The 24,774-nt window shown below is 39.8% G+C and overlaps 1 protein-coding gene across 3 annotated transcripts in view; it reads right to left on the reverse strand.

Annotated features, from left to right (window-relative positions):
* CACNA1C (calcium voltage-gated channel subunit alpha1 C) overlaps window positions 1-24,774 on the reverse strand; it is a gene marked incomplete at its 5' end in the record, with an annotated part of 458,067 nt that overhangs the window by 192,865 nt on the left and 240,428 nt on the right. For all 3 annotated transcript variants that reach the window (XM_079992108.1, XM_079992110.1, XM_079992109.1), the window contains 2 exons: window positions 16,402-16,541; window positions 24,155-24,294. In XM_079992108.1, coding sequence (XP_079848234.1) covers window positions 16,402-16,541; window positions 24,155-24,294 — 280 coding nt within the window. The remainder of the gene's footprint in view (window positions 1-16,401; window positions 16,542-24,154; window positions 24,295-24,774) is intronic.

Below are 24,774 nucleotides of genomic sequence, written 5' to 3' on the forward strand. Positions count from 1 at the left end.
CTTTATATGATTTACAGGGAACAAGAAAAACAATGTATTTTTAATATATTAATATTGTACCTTTAGTATATTAAAATTCCATTTATTGAAATTGCCATCTTTTGTTCTCTAATATTTTATGAAGCATCTATAATATGTCTCTGTTATGCCATTGCATTCCAATGTTTAATTACCCTGTGTTTTTAGACTTATTTGTGGCAAATATTTTTGATGATAAAACACAACTGTACAAGCTTGTTTAGTGTAGACTGGCAACGTGCCACTAAGACGTTTCAGCAGGGGTGGAGAACCTCAAGCTCAGGGACTGAATGCAGCCCTCCAAGGCTGGATCTACACAGATATAAAAAACGCTATGAAAAAAACTATTTAAAAAATACAGCTCCCAATGGAAATTTTAATTTACTTCAGATTGCTGCTCTACAGCACCATCTGGTGTCACATTTTTATAATGCATTTATAACATTATAAATTGACCTGTGTAGATGAGTCCCAAGGCTCTCTATTGCCTGGACAGAGGTGTGTATAGAAAATAGAGTAACCAATTAATTTAGGATGGTGAGACTGGGCAAGCAACATTGCACTATGCCAGAAAGGCTGAGCCTTTACTATTTGTTCACACCTGTGTTAGCACCTCTGTGAGCTGAGTGATGGAGGTGGCATTACTGCCTCCTTTGAAGCAGGTAGGGCAGGTGAGAAACCTCCTTTCCTTTGAAAGGCAGTGCTAGACATGGTTTCTGACAATATCATAGACTAGCTGGATGCAGAGGGAGTGGTGGGAGGCGCCAGCTGGAGAACCCCAAAGGGAACCCCCAGGAGAAGAAGACACAGAGTCAAGGGAGTGGTGGGGGGGGGCAACAATGAGTGGTCACAGGGAGAAGAAGCAAACTGGGAGGAGGAGATGTCGGAAGCAGAAGATGTAATAGGGTTTAGTGAGCAGGAAGAGGCTGTGGCAGAAAGCAGTACAGTCTCTGAGGCTTAATTGGACATTGGCTAAGAGGCAGAATTGAAACAAGCTGCTAAAGAATCTAGGGAGTTTCACTTTCCTGTTGCGACCAGCTCCCTGCCCTCCTGGTCTCCTAGCATGCAGAGAAATGAAAAGAGCAGAGCAGATATTGGTTGTGCACAGATGCAGTTTGCAACTGCTTGGGAAAGACCCTGGAGAGGAGAAGGCTTAGAGAGTGGTGGAAAAGTGGCACCTTTCATCCTTGCAACTGTCTCATTGGGGGCAAGATCTATTGGAAAGAATTGCTGGGATCACTAGGCCTGCTGTGTTTTGAATAAAGAGTTTACTTCACTAACACCATATTTTTAATTGCTGACCTACATCTGATCCCGGCTCCTGAGAGACAACCATGGAGACAGAGTTAGTGGCACAATAGGCAAAGTGGATGATCCAGAACCTGTCCTTGACTGCTCTGGATGTGGAGCCCATGCCTTGTTCTGCAGGGACTGGAGGGGAGAAGGGATGAGGCAACTTTCACCAATTCTTTATTTTTCCTTCTCCTTGTTCCCTTGCCATCTTGCTTATCTTTAGACTATACACTTGTGAATCTAGAACATGACACCATAAGTATTATGAACACTGGTGGTGCATTATGAACAGTTTTAATGCTTGATATATTGCCGTATGGCATTTCAAACTAATTACAGTGGTGCCTCGCAAGACGAAAAGAATCCGTTCCGCGATTTTCTTTGTCTAGCGGTTTTTTCGTCTTGCGAAGCAAGCCCATTGACGGCTTAGCGGATTAGCGCTATTAGCGGCTTAGCGGCTTTTAGCAGCTTTTAGCAGCTTATCAGCTTAGCGGATAAGCAGCTTAGCGGCTTAGAAAAAGGGGGGGAAAGGGGGGGAAACTCGGAAAAACTCGCAAGACATTTCGTCTTGCGAAGCAAGCCCATAGGGAAATTCGTTTTGCGAAGCGCCTCCAAAATGGAAAACCCTTTCGTCTAGCGGGTTTTTCGTCTTGCGAGGCATTCTTCTTGTGGGGCACCACTGTATTGTCAAATGATCTGCTGTTAAGTGAAATATCTTAAGCTGAGATATGCTGCATAAGCTACAGAATGAGCCTGTTTTGACATACAGCTCATGTAAGGCTGATGTGTTCATAAGTGTAAGCCAACACGAGAATACTAAGATCAGTACTGATAATGCCATGACACCAAAAATATGTGTTTCAACTTTTTTTTTATCATACCATCACATAAAATCCAAGTGAGTCATTTAGACCAATCCACTTTCTTGGTTTCTTTATTTTCAACACAATTTTCACACATTGTATTTAAACAGACTGAGTGCATACATGTTTAACTTAAATAGCACCTCCAGTGGTCCCCAGAGATTTAATAGCCTTCAAAGAGGATTTTACAAATTCATGGAGGATAAGGCTATCAAAGCCACAAGGCATGCTGGATGGCCAAGGGAGCATGGTTCTAAATACAAGTCATTGAGGTATAACAGTGGGAGAGGGATTTCACTATCATATTGTGCTTGTGGACTTCCCATACACAACTAATTGCTAGACTAGATTGGTGGTATACATACTTCTCCCCTCTCATTTTTATCTTCACAACAACCCTTTGGAGGTAGATTATGCTGAGACAGTAAGTGGTCCAAAGTCACAAATGGCCTTCATGGCCAAGTGAACCTTGGTCTCCCAGGTCCTAGTTCAGCACACTTAACTACTACTCCACATTGGTTCTCAAAGGCCACCTGGTTGCATGAACGTATGAGAACAAGCCAAAAAGGTCAAACTCACATATAGTTCTTTGGCTAACCTCTAGTACATGCATTGACTGTTGTTATTTTCAGAGATCAGGACTAGATACCATTAGAGATAGGTTCTCTGTTGACTCTGCTCCTTTTTGATACATCTACTTTAGCCTGCCTGTCAACAGCCCCCTGCACATTTCTGAAGCTATACAAAAACCTTAAGAACAAAAGAAGAGCCCTGCAGGATCTGACTCATCTAGCCCAGAATTCTCTTCTCACAGTGGCCAACCAGATGCCTATGGAAGTTAACAGTTAGGACTTTCACCACAATAGCACTTTCACCACTTGTGTTCAACTACTAGTATTCAGAGGCATATCACATCTGATACTAGAGGTAAGACAGCTATCATGGTTAGTGGTCATAGATCTCCATGGTTTTTTGTGAACCTCTTTTGAACACATCCAAGTTAGCACTATTACATCTTGTGGTAGTGAATTCCAGAGTTCAACTATATACAGTGTGAATAAGTACTTCCATTTGTCTGTCCTGAATCTTCCAGGAGTTCTAGAATTATGGGGGAGGGAGAAAAGCTTCTGTTCACTTTGTTGACACCATGCACCAACTTATACAACTATATCATGTCTCCTTTTCCTCCTCACCTTTTAAAGCTAAAAAGTATCTAAATCATGAAACTCTAAAAAGTATCCAAATCATGAAACTCTTCTTTACAGGCAACTTGCTCCTTGACCATTTTTGTTGCCTTTTTCTGAAACTTTCCCAATATAGCAGCTGGCTCCACCCCATCCACTGAGTTCCTTCTGGGTGAACAGAAGACTGGAGGAGGCATTTTTTATTCAGCACAAGAGGCAAAGATTATTCTTTTTGATGTGTGGTAACCTGAACTGTATACAGTATTGAAAGTGTGGTAGCACCATAGATTCACATAATGGCATTATGATATTAGCAGTTTTATTTTCAAACCCTTTTTGGACTACAGTTCTTCAGTCCATAAAATTTGGAACCATGGAGCTCAAAACCAGGGCAACAAATCTAATAGGAGTAAATATAACAGCCTGGGAAACACCTGATGGGCATGTAGGGCTTTGCAAAGCCAGTGAGGTATTGTGTTAGGACAGTGCCAGAGATGTGAGTGGTCAAACATGAATCTAGACCTGGAGGGTATGTTGAAGAAAGCACTACTAGGTGGACCAGAGAAGAGGACTAAGTTCCTAGAATATTAAACCTGGTCAAACTAGAGGCTTTATACTGCCTGCTGGGATGCCCCCGAATCCTTGATCTCACACAAATCCCTGATCTCACACTTCAAATGATTCTTCTAACCTATATGAGTTAGATTTCATAGGTAGGGGACACTTGGGAGACATTTTGTGTCAATATGAGATGCTTGAAATAAACAAAGAAAGTCGTTTATTTTCAAAGTGTTTTAGAGAACTCATAAATCTTAGATGCAGCCATAACACAGAGATCAAGCATCCCAAGGGCTTAGCTTCATGATTAATTGATTTAGTATTTATGATCATATCTTTTCACAGCATTTGAGAGGATATTAAGGAATCCAGAAAAACACTTTGCCATTTCAGACATACACATATGTTCATTATTAACCACTCCATTAAAGTACTCAAGTGTACTACACAAGCACAAGGCAGACACAGGCAGCTCACAACTGCAGTCCCCAGAGCTTACAAACCTGAGGTTGTACAAGTCAAAAGCTTTCACTGTTAACTGAAGATGGGATTGCAGACAAAATATCATGAAGTGATTTATGGGATTCTGAGGGGTTAATTGGAATAGCTTCCCAAAGATGAAAAACCAGATTTGAAGAGGAGAAGGAAGAAATTAGTTTTGATTAACACTTTAATATGAACCAGAGCAACTGACCACCAGGAGAACAGAATGTTGGACTAGATGGGCCTTGGCCTGATCTTGAAGGACTCTTCTTACATTCTTAATTTGCACTTCTCAAAGCAATGCACAAACTAAAATACAGTAATCCTTCAAAATCTGTACTTCTCTGAATTTCACAATGTAGTTATTTAACCAACATAAAAAGGTGCATAAGAACACATATATTGGTGAAAACAACATACAAAAATTGCTTGCAGAAACTTGTATCTTAGGAGAAATGCACACTAAAGTTCTGATTATTTTTTGTAAATACTTTTTTAAAAAATGCAAACTGATACAAAAATGTGGCAAACTAAGTAAGGTAACATTGCCCTCTTCAGACTCCATCTCAAAAGGCCATAGTAGAACCATGGCTACCCCTGCACTTCTAGAATCCATGGCTTCTAAAACAGGTTAGTCCCCTTTAAGAGTAGAGACATCACACACTGGGGATAGAGCCAGCTGCTTAAAAGAAGCTGCAGGCTAGATTGATTGCTGAAGCAACTTTTAAACATGCTTGACAGCCTAGATGCTATGTAGAACTATAGGTGCAACTGCCCTTGTCACTTGGACTTCGACCTCAGTTTGTCTGATTTTTCTTACCTGGACTTACCTTCTGCTATGTTTGGCCTTACCTCCATAGAAACTAAAATGTACTTGACCTTATCCTGCAAACTTGGATTTGAAAATGGTGCCTGCACTATATGATTTAGGATACTTGAACTCTGCCCAGAACAAGCCCCACTAGGTTAGAACCTTGTCCCATTGCTGAGACTACTGCTTGAGATGCCACATCAGGATGGTGGGCGGGATCAAAATTTTGCTGCAATGGCACCTGGCTGGTGCAGCAGAGAGGACCAGATTAGACTTATTGTCACTTCTTGCTGTTGCTGGATTTGATTAGGATCCAGTGGATCCTATCTTCCTATACCCCAAATACCCTAGCATTAACTTCTGCCTGCCTCCAGCTTAGGTGGGTACAGTTAAAAGCTTTGCTGCAGTGGACCCACCGCTGGTAGAGCCTTGCACAGGTTGGCAGAGTTGATGGGAGAGACACCTCTTTCTCATCTGGAATCCCTGCAATGTGTCAGATTGGGGGTTTGGATTGTTCTGTTAACGGGCTCCAGTGCAGCAAATATGCCAAACCTTTTGCAAGAGGGAATAAAAACTATCACATCCGTGGCAGGGAAAAAGTGCACTGAGGGGAAGAAATTGACTAATAAGTGTAGTTAAGTGTAGGCAAAATAAAGGTGTCAATCCAAGTCTCCATTTTACCATAGTTGAAATGTGAGGCTAGCTATTCTTAATAGGTAAAGCTATTGATCTTTCTTCACCAATTATTGATATTATGAATGATCACTGTGCTAATTTTGCATACATTTCAGCTTTAATTAAATTGCCGTGTATTTGCTCTTGCATTTCATTGCATCTTGACCCAGCTGTTTAGAGTTTCTATCTCTCCGACCATACATAGATGACCAATTGGGGATAACACTGCATGCATCTGATAGACTCTATTCCACAAAACATCATGCCGAAACAAGTATGTTAGTCTTTAAGGTGTCAAAAGACTGTTGTTTTTGCTGCAACTGACTAACCTTCTGGAATTAATGATAATACTTTTTCTAACTGCTACATCCTAAAACTTTTAAGAATTCAACACTACATGAAAGAACAAGTTGAGAGAACAAAACAATCAGCAGAAAAATGAAAATGATCATTTCAAGTAATAACACGCTTGGTATAGATAACACAACTAAGAATCAGACTTGAAAATCCATAAACCATCATATTTTATGCATGAATGTTGTATTACCAAGTTTGAGATTATTCAAGATAGACATGTGAATAGAAACTGAGAAAACAAAGCCCTCAAGAAGCATTGTTTACAATAGTATAGCCGACTCTTTTATACTGTTAATAATTTAGAATCTTAAACAATTTTCAACGTTTATTTTAAAAGCATATCAATTCACCTTAAAAGAAAGAATTAAAATAGCTGTGACTGCCTGTTGCTGGCTGAAATGGTCTCCATAAATGTTTCAGTAAGCAAAATGTGTTAACTTCCTTCACAGGGCTCATAGGCTACACTACTTATTTGCATTGATAACATGCATACAATAGTTATTCTGTGGAAGCATCAGCATTTTTTGTGACCCTTCTATCCATAGACTAAACACAAAGAAGGAAAACCAAAACTGTTTGTCCCCCTCCCATAGTCCCACAGGGACTTCACTGTGGGTTCATTCTCCGTAGGTGCCTCAGAAGTAGCTGCTTGACATATTATGATAGAAATTCAGAAAGTTTTTTGTGTGTGAATGCAATAGTACCACCCACCAGTCATTTCTTTGATATAGGGACACATTTTTTACCTTTGTGATCACACCTTTCTGTTCTTTATGTTTTGAATTAGGGTGTAAATGCTGAAAAGGATGTACATGTCGAACAGCCAGGATATAAATGCTAAAGACAGTAGGTAGTCACAAAAAGATGACAGAATTCAATTTAACATAGGTGCAACCCTGTAAGATATTGTGCACCTTTGTCACTGATCCTGCAAAAAAGTGGACACTGCAATTTTGCTTACAAAAACAAAAGATGATGCCACAGCATAAAGCTCAACCTTTCTTTTTCAAACAGCCGCTGCCTCCATACAGTATTTATTTACTTAATGTGTTAGGGTACAATCCACCTGCCCTTTGCACTCAGCACTGCCAGCCTCCACCAGTGGAGTGACCCCAGCATCTCTCTGCCATCACAGACTTCCCTCTTTAACCTGTTTAATTGGTGAGCAGAAGGCCACCAAGGGGTGGGGCACTGGCAGCAGCTGGTAGAAAGCCCTGAAATGTAAAGAAGTCAAGACAATCAGAACTTTCTGAGTAAAGGGCTGGTGGAGTTCTGATAGGAGAACTACAGAGGAGATAATTAATTCACATGTAGTCATACTACTTGTAGGACTTAACTGTATTTTGAAGAGGCATGAAGCCACATAATATCAAAATCTGAGATAAACTTTCTGAGGGAGCACAGACAGTTGTATTTTCCATACACACAACACAGAGATAAGAAATTTTAAAAGGTCAGCTCAAATAATTTCAATTGCACTTGTAATTAGTGATGGGTAAGTTCCTTCTCTCCACCCTCATCTACCTGCCTCCTAGTAAGTTTTCTTTCCCACTTTTGCTTACAGAATTCTAAAAAAACCTCAGCCTTTGCAAGATCCTTCCAAGAAACATTGGGAAAATTATTATTTGAGAACTTGCCTTCTGGTCTTCTTTTTCAGCCTCTCTTCGCTCTACCTGTGGAAAGTGCTGTGTGTGTATGTGTGTACCAGTGGTGGTGATAGCTACAGTAGGATAGGAACCCAAGAGGCCTTAATAGGCCTTATCTTTAAGCTCAGTAATACATTTTCCTACTGGGATGCATTTGAGTTATAATTTCCTCCAGATGACTCTCCTCACAGTTCAAAAACAGGCCTCAGTGGGTTTCCAATAAATAACTTTCTTGTAAGTAGCTGTCTGCCTTTAATCTTGTTGATTAATTTTTATGTTTTCTTTTACAATGCATTCATATGATATCTGAATGGTTTTATTCACACATTTGTACTCTGGAATCTTTTTTTTTTGGGGGGGGGGAAATACCTATCTATATCTAGATAATTATTTGTCTTGCTACTAGCTCCTTCTCTTCCTCCTCACAGGACATTTGGTTCCTGAAAAAATTTCACAAAAGTTTTCTTCACTTCCCCTCTAACACAGTGAATTTTTAATTGACCTCTGTTTTTCAGAGATGTTCTAGAGCAGCCTTTCCCACCCACTTCTTCCCAGATGTTCTTGGTCTACAAATCCCATCAGTCTTAGCCAACAAGGACAATGGTCAGTGAAGATGAGAGTTGCTGTCTAACAGCACCTGGAAAATTCCAGTTTGGGGAAGGTTGATTTAGAGAACTGGAAAGCACTTACATGTACGCTTCCTAAATCCAGTTTTTCATATTCATGGTGAATTCCCTACACATACAGAAGCTTAAGAAAGGAAGTCATTCTCTGCATTTCTGGTAATAAGTATAGTAATATCACACCAATGAAAAGCACGCTACAGAATGTTACTAACAGTGACCACCCCCATTTGCATGTGCATCTGCTTTGGTGGCATCTCATATAGTATACTATCAATAAATATATGATTACTGCATGTGTAAACTGTTATCAGATATGGGAGATCTTTATTTCTGTAAATCCTGGCTACTGTTTTAAAAACATTAGTTCCATTCCTTTTTTCAGTGCACAGTCTTAAGACATTTGAGATATAATTACCTATTTGAGGGTACAAGATCAAGAAATATTGTCCTGTACTGATGGCTTTAGTAAAAATATAGGTCAGCAAGAACATTCTACATACGTATAGCACAAGGCCCTGATATTTGCTCTATTTTTAATATTGGCCTCATAGTTTAGATTAGATATTGATTTAGTGTTTCAGGAACATATATTACTCACTTTCCTATCTGTTTTCCCTTTTGCATCAGTTACCTTTCAGACCATTTTCTGGGTTTTCATACTTTATACTTTTACCTATACTACAAAACCAAAGATGTGATATCTAGGGGAATTCTTTTAAGACCCCCCTCTGTGTGTGCTAATTTTACACTAACTGTTCAGTTTAAAACCATATGAAAGGAAAAGGATAATAAAGTTATCACACATATTGAATGCAAGGCAATGTTTCAAACTGGCAAGGCACAGAGAATCAAAAGTAACTCCATACAACAATTCAATTCAGCTCAGTTCCACTTAACCTTACATCAAGTTACAATCAAGACAATTTCTATTGTAACTCAGATAATCAAATAACAGTTTAACTAAATTAGCTACAGATAAAGATTTGTTTCTTTTGTGCCTTTAGAAAATGTTGTCTTTTTTATAACCACCAAGTTATCATTACTTAATACTCAACTCACTTCCTTATCATAAAGACAAGGAAAATTTTCAAATGTTCTCTCCAAAAACCTATTGAGGCAGAGAAAGAAGCTCAAACAAGAAGTTTTTTAGTTATGTATTACATTGCAGAAGTTAATGGAAGGCACTTTAGAAAAAGCTTCAACAAAATTAAGACAGAGCTACTACCTAAAAACTATGATTATATAGGGTTGGATCCAGAATAATGTAGCTTCGAGAACACTGTCCAGCCATCTCATCCTCTGTCGTCCCCTTCTCCTTGTGCCCTCAATCTTTCCCAACATCAGGGTCTTTTCCAGGGAGTCTTCTCTTCTCATGAGGTGGCCAAAGTCTTGGAGCCTCAGCTTCACGATCTGTCCTTCCAGTGAGCACTCAGGGCTGATTTCCTTAAGAATGGAGAGGTTTGATCTTCTTTCAGTCCATGGGACTCTCAAGAGTCTCCTCCAGCACCATAATTCAAAAGCATCAATTCTTCGGCGATCAGCCTTCTTTATGGTCCAGCTCTCACTTCCATACATCACTACTGGGAAAACCATAGCTTTAACTATTCAGACCTTTGTTGGCAAGTTGATGTCTCTGCTTTTTAGCCATGACTAACTAAGGTTTCAGTGGGAAATGAATAATTAAGTCTGGATCCAACTCTATGTGTCTGGTATGTGGGATGCCCAAAAGACAGACATTTCAGGAAACTCATTTATATACGGTAATCACTCACTGAAGTAATAAAGTTCCATCACCTCTATTTTTATGTGTGGATGTGTCTGCTTGAAAACATACCCCACTTCAAAAGTTACTGACCTATAATTAAAAAGCTAGTGCTTTCTGAAAATTTTTCTGGAAAAGCTGTATTTCAGACATAACATTAACTATGGTTTGTTACAGAAATGAATCTATGCAAGATTTGGGGTTATATTTTTACCCTCCTCTCTCCTTTAATACATCTGCAAAGAGAGTGGAGTTGTTAACTTCTATTTCTTATTAATTACAGTGGTATCTCCAGTTACGAACTTAATTCGTTCCAGAGGTCTGTTCTTAACCAGAAACAACTCATAACATGAGGTGCGCTTTTGCTAATGGCGCCTCCTGCTCTCCCACTCTCTCTCTTAATTTCTGGTGCTTTCACTAATAGCCATATAGCCAAAGGCTAAGGTCTAGCCTAGTAAGCTACTATAGGCCTTAGACTCTGCAGCCTCTAGTACCTTACTAAGGTCCAAGCGTAGGCTCTATGGCTTAGCACCTATGCTTAAAAGCTTAATTCTACGTGAAATGATCTTACAAGTGTAAAAGTGCATCCTGGGATCGGTATATTATTTTCTGAGAAAAGATTGCACGATTTATTGACATGTTTTAACAAAATACAGAAATAGATCTTTATAAGGGACTCTTCGGAGTATAAACTATGGGCCCAGTACCAAAAGGACAGCATCAGCTGCTGCCGTGTTTAGGCCCCCTTCACATAGAATTATATAATTAGTGCTGGCTAAATTGCAAAATATATTTTATAGGCAAGGAAACCTCACAACAAAACCACAGGAGGTGAATTCATGGACAAGTATATGATCAAGAAACAAAATCCAGGAAAATCCAGTTTGCCACCTAGCATGTCTATACCACCCACACTGACAACCTGCAACAAATGGAAAAACAACCTAGCTCAAAACAATTTTCTCCCAGTTACCTAATTCCTAGCTCTTCTCATAAGGTATTTTCTTATCAAGAACACTGCGAAGTATTTTGGAGCAACAGTAAGTGAAAAACCTCAGAAGAAGTACAGTGTAATTCTATTGAATTTTTCTCTCTGAAGCAAGTCCCTTTATGTTCACTGGGCTTTACTTCCAGGTACGTAATTTGTATAGGATTGCAGCTTTAAAGTACATGGTTAAGGCTGTAATCATAAACAGAAATATTAGAAAGTACCGTAAGCCACAATGAACTTGTTTCTTTTGAATAAACAAGCCCAGAATCATGCTATAAATCTCTGCAGTTGCTATTAATGGCTTTTATTGTATTTTATGTTGAGAACTTTCAAAAAGAGAGAGAAAAGCGATATCCCCAATTACAACAAATTTCAGCAAGGAATGTGATTTTGTAGCTTTCCTGGGCTATTTTTTTGCAATAGCTGAAAAGCCACCTTCATTCTACACTCATTACACATTGATGTAGGCTTCCTGTGATGCACTTATATAAGTTGTTTATGTTTATTGTGAGTTTATTCTGCACACATTAATCAACTGTTGTGTGGGTGGAGAGAGATTTCAAAATTTGCTGTGGAAGAAGAGGAAACTACAGGAGCATCTTTCCCTGTATCAAGGAAGGTTAGACTGGAATTATCTCTATTCACTTTCAGGTGAGCTGCAAAGACATTTACATCTCACACAGTTTTTAGTTTTTAATGTCTTCTTTTTGTATACTGCCTTGGGGGCCTTGTTAGGGCTGAAAAGCAGTTTATAAATATTTATTTATGTTATTATTTATGCACCTCTCTTCTGATCTTTCTCCAAAGATATCAGGCTGGTGAACAATACATGGTTCTACTCTCCCTAGACTCAGAACAACTGCATGAGGTACGTTGGGCTAAAAGACAGTTGCCATGTCTGCATGCAACCATGGTTTAGTGCTATGCATATAAGCCTGAATAAGCTGAGCAAATCATCAAGCTTGCATGCTCTCCCCCCTTGACTAGTTTCACTTTTAAATAATCCCAGTTTAGTGTTAGATTCAAGCTAGGGATTCCCATTCAAACTGAATTTTGCTAAGTTCCATAACACATCAGTTTTAAACCATGAGAGGAGGAAGGGGAGTGGGAAGGACACAAACCTGGAACTTTGCTCAGCCAATCCACAGTTTTAAAGTTCAAAACATGGTTCAGCTGTGAAGGAGATCAAAGAGTGGCTCAGGGTCACCAGGATAACCAGTCTCCTCAGAATAGTTCTAAGTCTTGGATGAAGGAATTGAGGTGGTGTTCATCAAATTTGCAAATGACACCAAACTGGGAGGGGTAGCTAATACTGCAGAAGACAGAATCAGAATTCAAAATGACCTTAACAGATTGGAGAACTGGGCCCAAGTTAACAAAATGAATTTCAGCAGAGACAAATGTAAGCTTCTGCACTTAGGCAGGAAGAACAAGATGTGCAACTATAAGATGGGGATCTAGGGGTCTGGATGGACCACAAACTTAACTTAAGTCAATAGTGTAATGCAACAGCCGAAAATGCTAATGCTTGCATCAACAGAAGTATAGTGTCCAGATCAAGAGAAATTATAGTCTGCTCTATTCTGCCTTGGTCAGACCACACTTTGAATACTGTGTCCAGTTTTCATTGTCACACTGTAAGAAGGATATTGATAAGCTAAAATATGTGCAGAGGTGGTTAACCAAGATGATCAAGGGTATGGCAACCAAGCCTTATGAGGTTGAAGGAGCTGTTTAGTCAGGAAAAGAGGAGACTGAGAGGAGGTATGATAGCTATCTTCAAATATCTCAAGGGCTGCCACATGGAAGAGGGAACAAGTTTGTTTTTTTCCTACTCCGGAGGGTAGAATTTGAACTGATGGCTTCAAGTTACAAGAAAGGAGATTCCAAGTAAACATGAAAAAACTTTCTGATAGTAAGAGCTGTTCAACATTGGAATGGTTTCCCTCTGGAGGTTGTGGATTCTCCTTCCTTGGAGGTTTTAAAGCAAAGATTGGATGGCCATCTGTCATGGATGCTTTAGCTGAGAATCCTGCATTGCAGGGGGTTGGACTAGATGACCCCTGGGTCCCTTCCAACTCTACAATTCTATAATTCTGTCTTTCATTCTTAAAAGCAAATGCTTTTTTAAGGTCCTCTTTTTCATTTCCTCTTAAGAGTAACACAGCAGCACCAAAGAAAAATCCACTCAGAGCTCTCAATTAAACTTGTCCCTTACCAAGCAAATCAACTAAATTTTAAATGGATAAATAAATCTACCAATTAAGGTACAGATAATAATACTGTATAGTCAGTAAATGATAATAATATTGTATATAAGCTACCTAATTTAAGATCGACTGCAGTCCTAGATATCTGTGCTGCAATGCAAACTGTCTCTTAGACTTTGTCATGTTTACCTTTACCTCCCCTAAGTAATTGCCTACTTCAGTTTATTCATTTATATAAACTTACATTATGATATTGCATTTTTATTTTTATGGTGTTACTGCAGATTGTTTTATTTTATATCCAATTGTCACATGGTTCCCCCCGCCCTGAGAACTCTTGTTGAAGGGTGGTCTACAAATACATTATTTTATTTTAATCATTTCTATCCACTTTTTCCATTCTGGAGCCCTCAAGGTGTTTCATGATAAAATGAGAACTACTGCAGTTTGCACACAGCAAAATGCATACTGAAACAGTAATATCTTTGCTATGCGAGAAAATACACGCACTATATGTTTAAGTAGGCCACATTTGGGATGATGCCCCATAGTTTAGCTGTTATAATCAAAAGGCCCTGTCTCTTGTGCCCATTCAGCTCATTCCATATACTAACATTCCATGTACATTCCATGTACTAACAAAGTACAAAGCCAAGGTAGCATCATCCACATTTAAGTTCTGATCCCTCTGTCTGAAAGCAGCTGTGTCATAAGGGCCAGGTGAATCAACTGCATCAGGCAGTAGACAGTGGTGGAATTTAGAGCCATGGTGGCACACAATGCATGGGGAGACTTTATTGCACAAGCCCCATTGAAATTAATGAGAGATGAACAAGATCACTGCAGATGATTGTGTACCATGTTAATTATATATGAGCATATGCGCTTCATTGAAAAAATCCTATGGGGAGTAGGAGGATTCCACTTTAGGTAGCAAAATGTTGTGGGCTAGCGTGATGCCCATCAAGTTACACTGTAAAGGGAGGTTTACTTCTGGAACAATTCTTGACCTCATATGGATGGTAGAAAAGCACACTGGAATCCCACATGTTGAAATATGTTGTAAAATTGCTCAGGAGTTTCATCAAAATATGGAGCTGTGTATAAGTTAGCTTAATAATGATCTCAATATAGCCCTTCTGTTAAGCTGTAACTTACCAGATCCAGGAAGAACAAATGTTCCTGTACCCTAGAAGTTCATTAAGGTACAAATAAGTTCCTTTATCAAATGATAGACTTGCTCTTCCCCCATTGATGCCTCATCAAACTTCCCTAATTTTTTGCCTGCTGCAGCATGCAAAGCTCTAGCTGCCTCAATAATTCTCCCCCTGCAGAAGCATTTCAATGAGGCCCACATTCTAACTTAAAAAGGTAAAGGTAAAGGACTTATTTAGTTGCTAATCTTAAAATTCTATAAAAAACATGCAGCTGATTAAAAAGATACATCTGCGGAAGGCTGAATAATTGTTTTTCTTGGCATTCCTCAAATATCAAAGTTATGACAGGAAGTCCATCATAGTGTCACCTTCAAAAAATGAATTCATACTCTCATATATGTGGATCCTCTTACCTACAAAGCACATTAGACATGCTGTTTGCACATAACAACGACATCAACTGGCTACACCACATAGTAATTCCTCATGCCAGTCCCAGGAATCCCAGTGGGGGGGGGGGGGGAGAACACGTACATTTAACACCATGTCAGAGGATTGTGTAAAATTTAAAGATGCAGGTGGATTCCCAGACCCAGCTGCTGTCATCAGATAAACCTGCATCCAGGGGAACCGATGCATAGGAGGACCAATCATCAGCATCGGTACACCCTTCTGGATACTGACACCATCCCAGATGGAGGCATTATTTCTCACAATGAGTACACAGCTCTGGTCACAGGTTTATGGAGTTATTGCAGTGTTTCTCCCCCCATCCATTGTTTGGCATGGCATGGAACTAGGACAAAAAAACCCAAAGTGTGCACACCACAGGAAATGATATCTCTATCATATTAGGTAAAGGTAAAGGTACCCCTGCCCGTACGGGCCAGTCGTGTCCGACTCTAGGGTTGTGCGCCCATCTCACTTAAGAGGCCGGGGGCCAGCGCTGTCCGGAGACACTTCCGGAGCCAGCGCAGCACACGGAAACGCCGTTTACCTTCCCGCTGGTAAGCGGTCCCTATTTATCTACTTGCACCCGGGGGTGCTTTCGAACTGCTAGGTTGGCAGGCGCTGGGACCGAGCAACGGGAGCACACCCCGCTGCGGGGATTCGAACCGCCGACCTGACGATCGGCAACTCCTAGGTGCTGAGGTTTTACCCACAGCGCCACCCGCGTCCCTCTCATATTACTTCATTACAAAAGATTGTCCAGATGTGATCAGAATCCTAGCCTTCTGGGAAACGCAGGGGAATACAATTGCCATTCAAGAGAACAGGCATTTAAGTCACTGTGAGAGCTTCTTCATCAAGCCAGCCATATGTGAGATTATTAACAGACATCTATTTCAGAGTCAGCAATCCATTTCTTATATTGACTTAATTCATACTAGTTTCAATACATTGATTATGTATTCATTTCTTGTTGTTTTAAAGTGATCTATTACCTCATATTATTTAGCGATAGCTCAATCACATATGGCCTGTGCAGCAACTCCTTTCTCATAAAACCTGCCTGTATCTTTCCCTCTCTGTTATCTCACACTGGATTCTATTCTTTAGAAGTGTTAAGGGTAACCAGAAGCATGGGCAGTATATTCCTTGCCCCTTCTTTTATCTTCCACCCTGAAATCCATTATCATGTCAAGTGCTTGGACATCTTAGTACACATCTCTTTCAGCAACAGCAGCATCTCACAATATTTACATCTTCTATTGAAAAAACCCAACAACAATGAGAGAGAGAGAGAAGTTGGATTTAGTTACTTACTAGGAACTCCAGATACCAGCCGTAAGGGACGCAATACTCGGAAAGCCCGAAGTGCTTTGACGTCAAATCCGGCGCCTTTGCCTCCTATTGAATTTACCCCATCTGCTTTGGTTGCTTGTTCTAAAATTGCACTAAAAAGCCTTGGGTGGAAGAAAATGGAAAGAGGAAACAAATGATTAGTAGACAGCATGGATAAAAATAAAAGGAAGAAAAATTACTGCAGCTTTTTAATATATTGCATATATTGCAAAGAACACAAGAGAAAAACGGGGGGGGGGAGAATGAATCTGCCTATAAAATGCACATAAATGCAACCATTTGCTCTTTACTTTTCACCTTTTTCACATTTCAGTTTACAGATAGATAATCTGGAATAGCTGAATACTTAATTGAAGTATTATGTATGCTATATTTTTGTGTTACTATTGATTTTTATGTAAGGGGCCTTGTGAGTGCTTTGCCCTAAAAGGGACCTAAAAATACCATATTTACTCAAATGTAATGTGCCATCAAGTCTAATGTGCACCTCAATTTTCAAAACCTTGAAACCAAAAAAGTATTTGCTGGTGAATATTTGCTGGTGCATCAGCAAAAAGTCTCTCAATCCAGAGCAATTAATGGAATAGTGTTCAAAGTTAAACATTAAATACCGTATTTACTCAAATGCAATGAACTATCAAATTTAATGCACACACTAATTTTCATGACGTTATTTGGCCAAAAATTGCATGCATTACATTTGAGTAAATGTAAATATGTACTTAAATATAATTAGGCTTAAATCAGATAATAAATTAGTTAATAGCAACCCACAACTGCTCTTTGGGCTCTGAAGCGGCTTAAGGATTGCAGGGCTTCACAGCCACCTTCAGAAGAAGAAGAGTTTGGATTTGATATCCCGCTTTATCACTACCCGAAGGAGTCTCAAAGCGGCTAACATTCTCCTTTCCCTTCCTCCCCCACAACAAACACTCTGTGAGGTGAGTGGGGCTGATAGATTTCAAAGAAGTGTGACTAGCCCAAGGTCACCCAGCAGCTGCATGTGGAGGAGCGGAGACACAAACCCGGTTCACCAGATTACGAGTCTACTGCTCTTAACCACTACACCACACTGGTAACTCTCTGGTGTTACTAGCATATTAATTAATGTAAATACATTGGGCTGTAATAGTGTATGAGAAGGAAGACTTGAATACACACAGAAAGTAGATGGGCACATATGCTTAGACACTACAGGCTCTCAAAACCAGGGAGTAAAATGTATAAAACACCTTTAAGGAATTGGTTCAGTTACTTGCTCAGTTTACTAAAGAGTTTTATAGTAATTTGCTCACCCTTAGATTAATCCCAAACATACTTATCAGCAAACAAGTCCCACTTAACTCAGTGGATTTGCTGCCAAGTAAATGTATTTAGAATTATCTAATATCTAAAAGGGAAATAATAATGGCATACACCACAGGGTTGTTGTAAGGACAAAAGGCATAAAGCTTTTAAAGCACCTTTAAAGTTATAAATCTCCTTCATGAATTATTAGAATAATCTTGCACAAAAATTTTGGGTTTTTTGTTTTGTAATTAGATGGTGCTCAAAAAGACAGCAGATGCCAAATTTGGCTCTGCATATTTCTTACAGTCCAGTGAACAAGCATTAGGAACGTGTTCTGTTTCCTATTCAAATATTTCTGCTCCTCTGCTAAACATAATCCTCTCACCAGATGATGAGTGACGTGTCTGCAGTTGTCCCAGTCCTCTGGGAGCCTGTGAAGGAGAGTTCACTGCAAAAGGTTTCTCTGATAGTGTTTTACAGCTTTACTAAAATCTCTCCGAAACCAGAATCTTGCCCGCAAATTCATAGAAGGAAGCTTGCCAAGCCCAGGGTGGTATTAGCTATTATGCTCATGTTAACATGTAATGTGGACTGTCAAATGGAAGATCTTTGCTATAGTCCAATTATGGTTGGAAACATCCCTTCTCATCTGCTCTGTGCAGTCTCTGCATCACATGGAAGTACTATAGAAAGCTTGTTCCCAGCCATGCAAGTGTACCCATCTTACACTTTGCACAGTATTCTTTCAAAATTTCCTGCAGTAAAAATCATGGTGACTGTTCCCTCACTAGGCATATCATGAAAAAAGAGTAGAAGCCTCATTTTCAGTCATACATCTCAATCGTCTCTCGTTGTGAAGACATGCTGCTTTCCATTTTCCTTAAGATGATCCATCTTCCATTGTTGTATTTTGAAAGGAACTCATTCTCCTCCACACATGGAAAACAAATGAGCTAAATATGGGATGTCACTCACAATATCTCCTAGGTATATTTCCAGTGGCTTTTCCTTTATTTCCCTCCCCCCGCAATGATCAGTCATCCCATAACTTGTGATAGAGGAGAAATTCAATTCAGTTTGCATTTAAAAGCAAAGCTAACCAATTTGCACTTTCAAAACAACATGTGAACTGAAACACAGCCATCCTTTGAAATTTGCAATCTCCAAATTTTACAGTGCAATTCTTCAGCCAATATGTATAACATATACTGAGGCATCCACTGTGGTAAAGTGTGCATAAAAATGCATTTAGTAGTGAAAATAGACTAAACAAATGCATTATATAACAGGAAACTACTTTTTAAAAATGTGTATATTTGTCTGAAATTCGTATCTAAATGCAGAAATATTTTCATGAAGACTTTTAAAAAAATGCTAAATATATGTGGAAATGCAGAGAACTTAAGACTGGAAAAATGAGAAACAAAGAGAGTGAAACTGAGTTCCTCTTATGCCTACCCATAACCTAGGCAACGAACAATTACAAAAAATTAAAGGTTGTATTCTATAGAGCCACTCAGCTGATGGTAAAGTGGAACAGGAGAGCAACAATTTTCAGTGATTCTTCTCTCTCTCCCCGTCCCACTCTCTCTCACCTCAAATCTGCTTCAGGGGGTTGGGGGACCCCCTAGAGAAGATTTAGGGCTACAGAGGTAGTGGAAATTGTGGACAAAGTCTTCCCTCCTCGTTTCAATGATGGAAGCCATACCATCAGCTGAGTGACACTGTTGTCAAAGCCCTAAAACCCCAATCCAATAAAACCAATCAAATAGCAGCCCCTAGATTCTGTAAAACAAAACAGTAACAGACCAGAGGGAAACACAATTTCAGCCACAAGCATAAAATGTAATACAGAGTCACAAAATTCTCTTCACAGAGCTAAAACAACATCCTAAAACCACAGTGAAATGTTAATAGAATTATTTTTAAAGGCCTGGGAAAATAAACAAGGTCATTGCCCGAAGCTGAAAATAAATCAATGGACATGTGATAGCCTCGCTGATGAGGTCTTTCTAAAACTGGGGAGCTGCTGCCCAAAATACATTCTTTTATGCCTGAAATTCCTAGGTGCTGTGCAAAAATCTTAAATAAGTCTCTGCTCTCAGTTATAATCTTCACATTAGGAAAAAGGGAATAGAAGTGAAGATGAATCAATGAGGCGAAACCAAGGTGATTACTAAACAAATAATAGAACAATAGGAGGGTATAATTCTCTGTCAACATCCCATACTATGCAAAGTGATGGAGTGTGAGAGAGGAAAGGCGGTTGGGGCTAGGCAGGCCAATGGAAAGGGCTGGCCATTGATGGGGCTGAGGGTAAAAGAGTCAGGTTGCATTTATCAGATATAATTAGATTACACAGATAACTACAGATGCCACACACACACACACACACACACACACACACACACACACCTTATTTATATATGTATCAACATGTATATGCCATCCCATAAAGTTAAGGTAAAGGACCCCTGAACGGTTAAGTCCAGTCAAAGCTGACTATGGGGTTGCAGTGCTCATCTCGCTTTTCAGGCTGAGGGAGCTGGCATTTGTCCGCAGACAGTTTTCTGGATCATGTGGCCATCATGAATAAATGGCTTCTGGTGCAATGGAACACCGTGACGGAAGCCAGGGCACACGGAAATACTGTTTACTTTCCCACCGCAGCAGTACCTAAAGCACTGGTATGCTTTTGAACTGCTAGGTTGGCAGCAGTTGGGACAGAGCAACAGGAGCTTACCCCGTCATGTGGATTTAAACCGCCAACCTTCTGATCGGCAAGCCCAAGAGGCTCAGTGGTTTAGACCACAGCGCCACCTGCGCCATAACATACAGTTATTTGGGTAGATCACAATAAAGAAGTATAAAAACAATGTAAAAACAAAAAATAATAATAAGAAAACAAAACTTACAACAACCCAATTTTACCAGCATATGAATGAATCCCACCCGCAAAATAGAACCAGCTTGAAATGACTTTTTGCTATCTTACAAAGTTTATTAAGATTTAAACTCTACTATTGTGGCCCGGGTGACGCGGGTGGCGCTGTGGGTAAAACCTCAGTGCCTAGGACTTGCCGATCGTCAGGTCGGTGGTTCGAATCCCCGTGGCAGGGTGCGCTCCCGTTGCTCGGTCCCAGCGCCTGCCAACCTAGCAGTTCGAAAGCACCCCCGGGTGCAAGTAGATAAATAGGGACTGCTTTCTAGCGGGAAGGTAAACGGCGTTTCCATGTGCTGCGCTGGCTCGCCAGATGCAGCTTGTCACGCTGGCCACGTGACCCGGAAGTGTCTGCGGCCAGCGCTGGCCCCCAGCCTCTTAAGTGAGATGGGCGCACAACCCTAGAGTCAGACACGACTGGCCCGTATGGGCAGGGGTACCTTTACCTTTACCTTTACCTTTATTTGGGCCCTTTATCTACAAGCCCTACAGACTCTACACACAAGGATCTCTAGAGGATCGGCTATAATTAATAATTATCTTACTAATACCCCTGAGTTAGTGGGTGAATAACTGTCTCTGCTGTATTTCTCTGCTGTTAAATGTATGGCTAATCATCTTTCCAAAAACATGGTATTAGTTTTGTCTATACTGTAATATTAAGTCCATGCTTGCACTGAACAGTATCAGTCTGTTTTCTTACAACTAAATTGTGTCTCTTAAGATCTTAAATCTACAGTTTAATGTTATCCATTTTCGAGAAGAAAAGAAAAACAAACTTTAAAAGTAAAGCAGTGTTTTGACTATGATAACCAGTTCAAGATTTTCTGTCTCATTAGACCGACGTCTGATCCCTTCGCTCAGCTAGTAACACTTATATACAGCTTAATGACAGAAACCTGTGCAAAGGGACTTTTTCCTCAAAGCAGTATTTAATGGTTCAATTGTAAAAAGGCCATAAATTATCTGAGGTTAAATCAATTTTTTAAAAAAGCAGCTACTAAAAAAGCAGCATTTGTCCCAGTGCAAGGATAATTGTTACAAAACTACAAATCTTTAAGTGTGTCTTCCTTCAGAAGGGTATATTTGGGTCTGGATCCATTTCTTGCATTTCTTACTCTTCCTTTTTCTCGGTACAGTTTCATATTGCTAACGTAAGCAAACAAGTCTCTTCTTTCTGAAACAGAACTTGAAGTAAAGCATCCCTGCTAGGCAGGCTCATTGATGGCACAACGTTTTTACTGCTGTGAGTGGCACCAACAGCTGGTAATACTGGTCAATAACTGAGGTCCAGAAAGGCTGAGATCAGAAGCAGTGTGATAATTGTATTGGGCCTTCAATCAGGCCAGGCCCTAAGAAACTATGCAAAGGTGTTCCTGTTATTGAGTTATTGTGACCCTTATTGGGTGGTGCACTAAATAGTATCCTGTTTGGTGACCATAATGTCAGGGAATTCTCTAGGACAGTGTAGGTCAGGGGTTGCCAAACTTTTTGGACTGGTGAGCACATTTTCAATTTTAAGAGAGTACTAGGGACACCAGCCACAAAAGAGCTGTTATGGATGTGTGTGGCATAACATAAAATGGCTGCCATGGAGAGCATGGCATAACACAAAATGAGAAAGACACATATACTCCAACAACCCTTATGCTTACCACGGACAATCAGTTATGTTCTGCTCATCCTGATTGTGGAGATCATAAAATATTTATTTTACACATGCACACACAAATGCTGCTGCTGCCATTTCACAGAGATCACTTAGAAGTTCAGTGTTTGGGTCGCCTGCCCAAGGGCACCTAAAAAGCCTTCCATGTGCCGTGGTTCCCACGTGTGTCAGATAGAATAATAGAGTTATAGCATATAATAGTTGGAAATCCAACCCCTTGCAATGCAGGAATATACACCTATTCTGTAGGGGAATCAAGCCAGCAACCTTGGTGCTATCAGCACCATGCTCTAACCAACTGAGCTATACAGCAATTGGCAACTCATGTGTGGGAGCTGTCAAGAAAGGGTCAGTTTGCAAACAATCACCTCTTTCTCCTTCCATTCATGGAAGAAGTTGATTGACCAAATAGCCTTTAATGAACAGAAGGACAACACTGGATACAACCCATCGGAAGCTCATTAAAATGCCCTACTTTAGTGATAAGCATGCATGCTCAGTGAGATTATCTGTCACCTAAAACAGCTAGTGAATTGGTTTCAGGGTGTTTCTGATTCCATGATTATTTCAAATTAATTAACACTGCAAAGCTGTGATGCTGTTTATACTGCACATAACTAATCCCTTTTAGAGATTCCACAGCATACTGGAAAGTAGTAGGAATCAATTATTGTTTGGAAATCTTGATGTCAGTCAGCTGGCATCAACATGAAAAAGGGCAGGAGTATGTGGGGAAACTCACCAAGACAATATCCCTAAAATACAAATTAGCACAGGTGGCACATCAATGTACCCTAGCTACCATACTGCCAAGCCATGTATTGTCAAATAATCCCTATTTGAGGTTCATCCTGTGCTGGAGCTGGAGGAACTACTATCTGGAATTGCCTACACAGTAATAGGGGACAAAAGTTCTATAGTAGCTATGCAGTCATCATTACTCATTAGTATGACTGAAGAGACCCACTTATAGCAGAAGAGGCACTTATGCCAAAATTGTGATCAGTCTTTCATTTAATAGCTCCACATAGATTTACTGCTGTCATTATTACCCTATCTTCTCTCTTAGAAATAATGTATTTTGAAAACTGGCATTGAAAGTTAGGTGCTATTTAATTTACTTGAACCTAATTTAAGCTAAATCTGTGCAAATTATAATACAAAATGTGGTTTCATCACATGATCGCTTGGCTATGGCTGGTTTCCATATCACTTGAAAACATGGTTATTGTTTAACTAAGATTTAGTGTGAATGAGCAGTGTACTGGTAGTGCATGCTGCTCAAAAATCTTCACTTCACTGCACTGGGAACAACAAACCAAAAGCCTTGGTATGCCATGTCACCCAAAGTGGTGCTCGTGATTTTTTTTTCTTTCCAAACAAATCAGAAGCAATAGCCAAAGTTTACTCTAAATCAGGGAAAGGTTGGAAGAAAAGTTTGAGCCACTTTTCAGAGCTGAAACCCCAGTCAGAATCCACAACCTCCTCTGAACAAATAAAACATTGTTAGGGAAGTCCTGTCACTCATCTTCCATGTCATGTGAATTGTGGCCTCAAAGAAGGCTTATTTCACCCAACAAAACTTAAGTTTATCCTTAATGTTGATAACTTTGATGATTCTAAAAGCCACCTCAACAACCTCTGTATTGGAAAAGATTTTTCTGCCAGATTTCCGTATATGCAGCACTTGTTAAAGGCACCACAGCCCTGCCCGAAAAGTTAGGATGTATTCAATTTCATCATACAGCCACAATATCTCATTCCCATTTTGTGTTTAAATAGAGGAAACACATACATAAACCATGAATACTCACCCTACTACCACAATTATAAAATCTAGTAAATTCCAGCCATTGCGGAGGTAAGCGTTAGGGTGAAAGAGAAGTCCATATGCTATTACTTTTAAAAATGCTTCCACTGTAAAAATTATGAGAAAGAGATATTCCACTCGTTCCTGCAGAAAAGACAAAAGAAAACAAGAAACAGTGTTGTTAATTCCATGTAGTATAGAAATTGCAGTAATACACCATTATGAGAAATGGACCTGGGACTCCAAGATGGAGATGACTATCTTTTTTCACAGGACAACCATTTGGTGTGATCCTAAACTCACTAGGTCCTAAACTGGAATCTCCAGTGTGCTGCTTTCTTCCAGATTACACTACAGGTCTGGGCCTAGTGACAGTGAAGCAGCATCTCAGTCAATATGGTGTCGAACCTTACAAATCAATGGGCCAGTCTGTTTTGTTCCCCTTCTCCTTTCTATCTTCTTGCAATGGATTTGAAATTCTGTTCTGTATCAGGAAAACACTGGTCAGACCAGTGTGCGGACCATTTTAGATATGCTCACAAGCTACACACATCAGAATCACCACAGAAAAACAGTATCTATACCCATTAAACTATTCTAACTTCAAATAATGAAACAAGCTCA

The sequence above is a fragment of the Podarcis cretensis genome (genome assembly GCF_951804945.1).
Source record: "Podarcis cretensis genome assembly, chromosome: 10".
Taxonomy (NCBI): domain Eukaryota; kingdom Metazoa; phylum Chordata; class Lepidosauria; order Squamata; family Lacertidae; genus Podarcis; species Podarcis cretensis.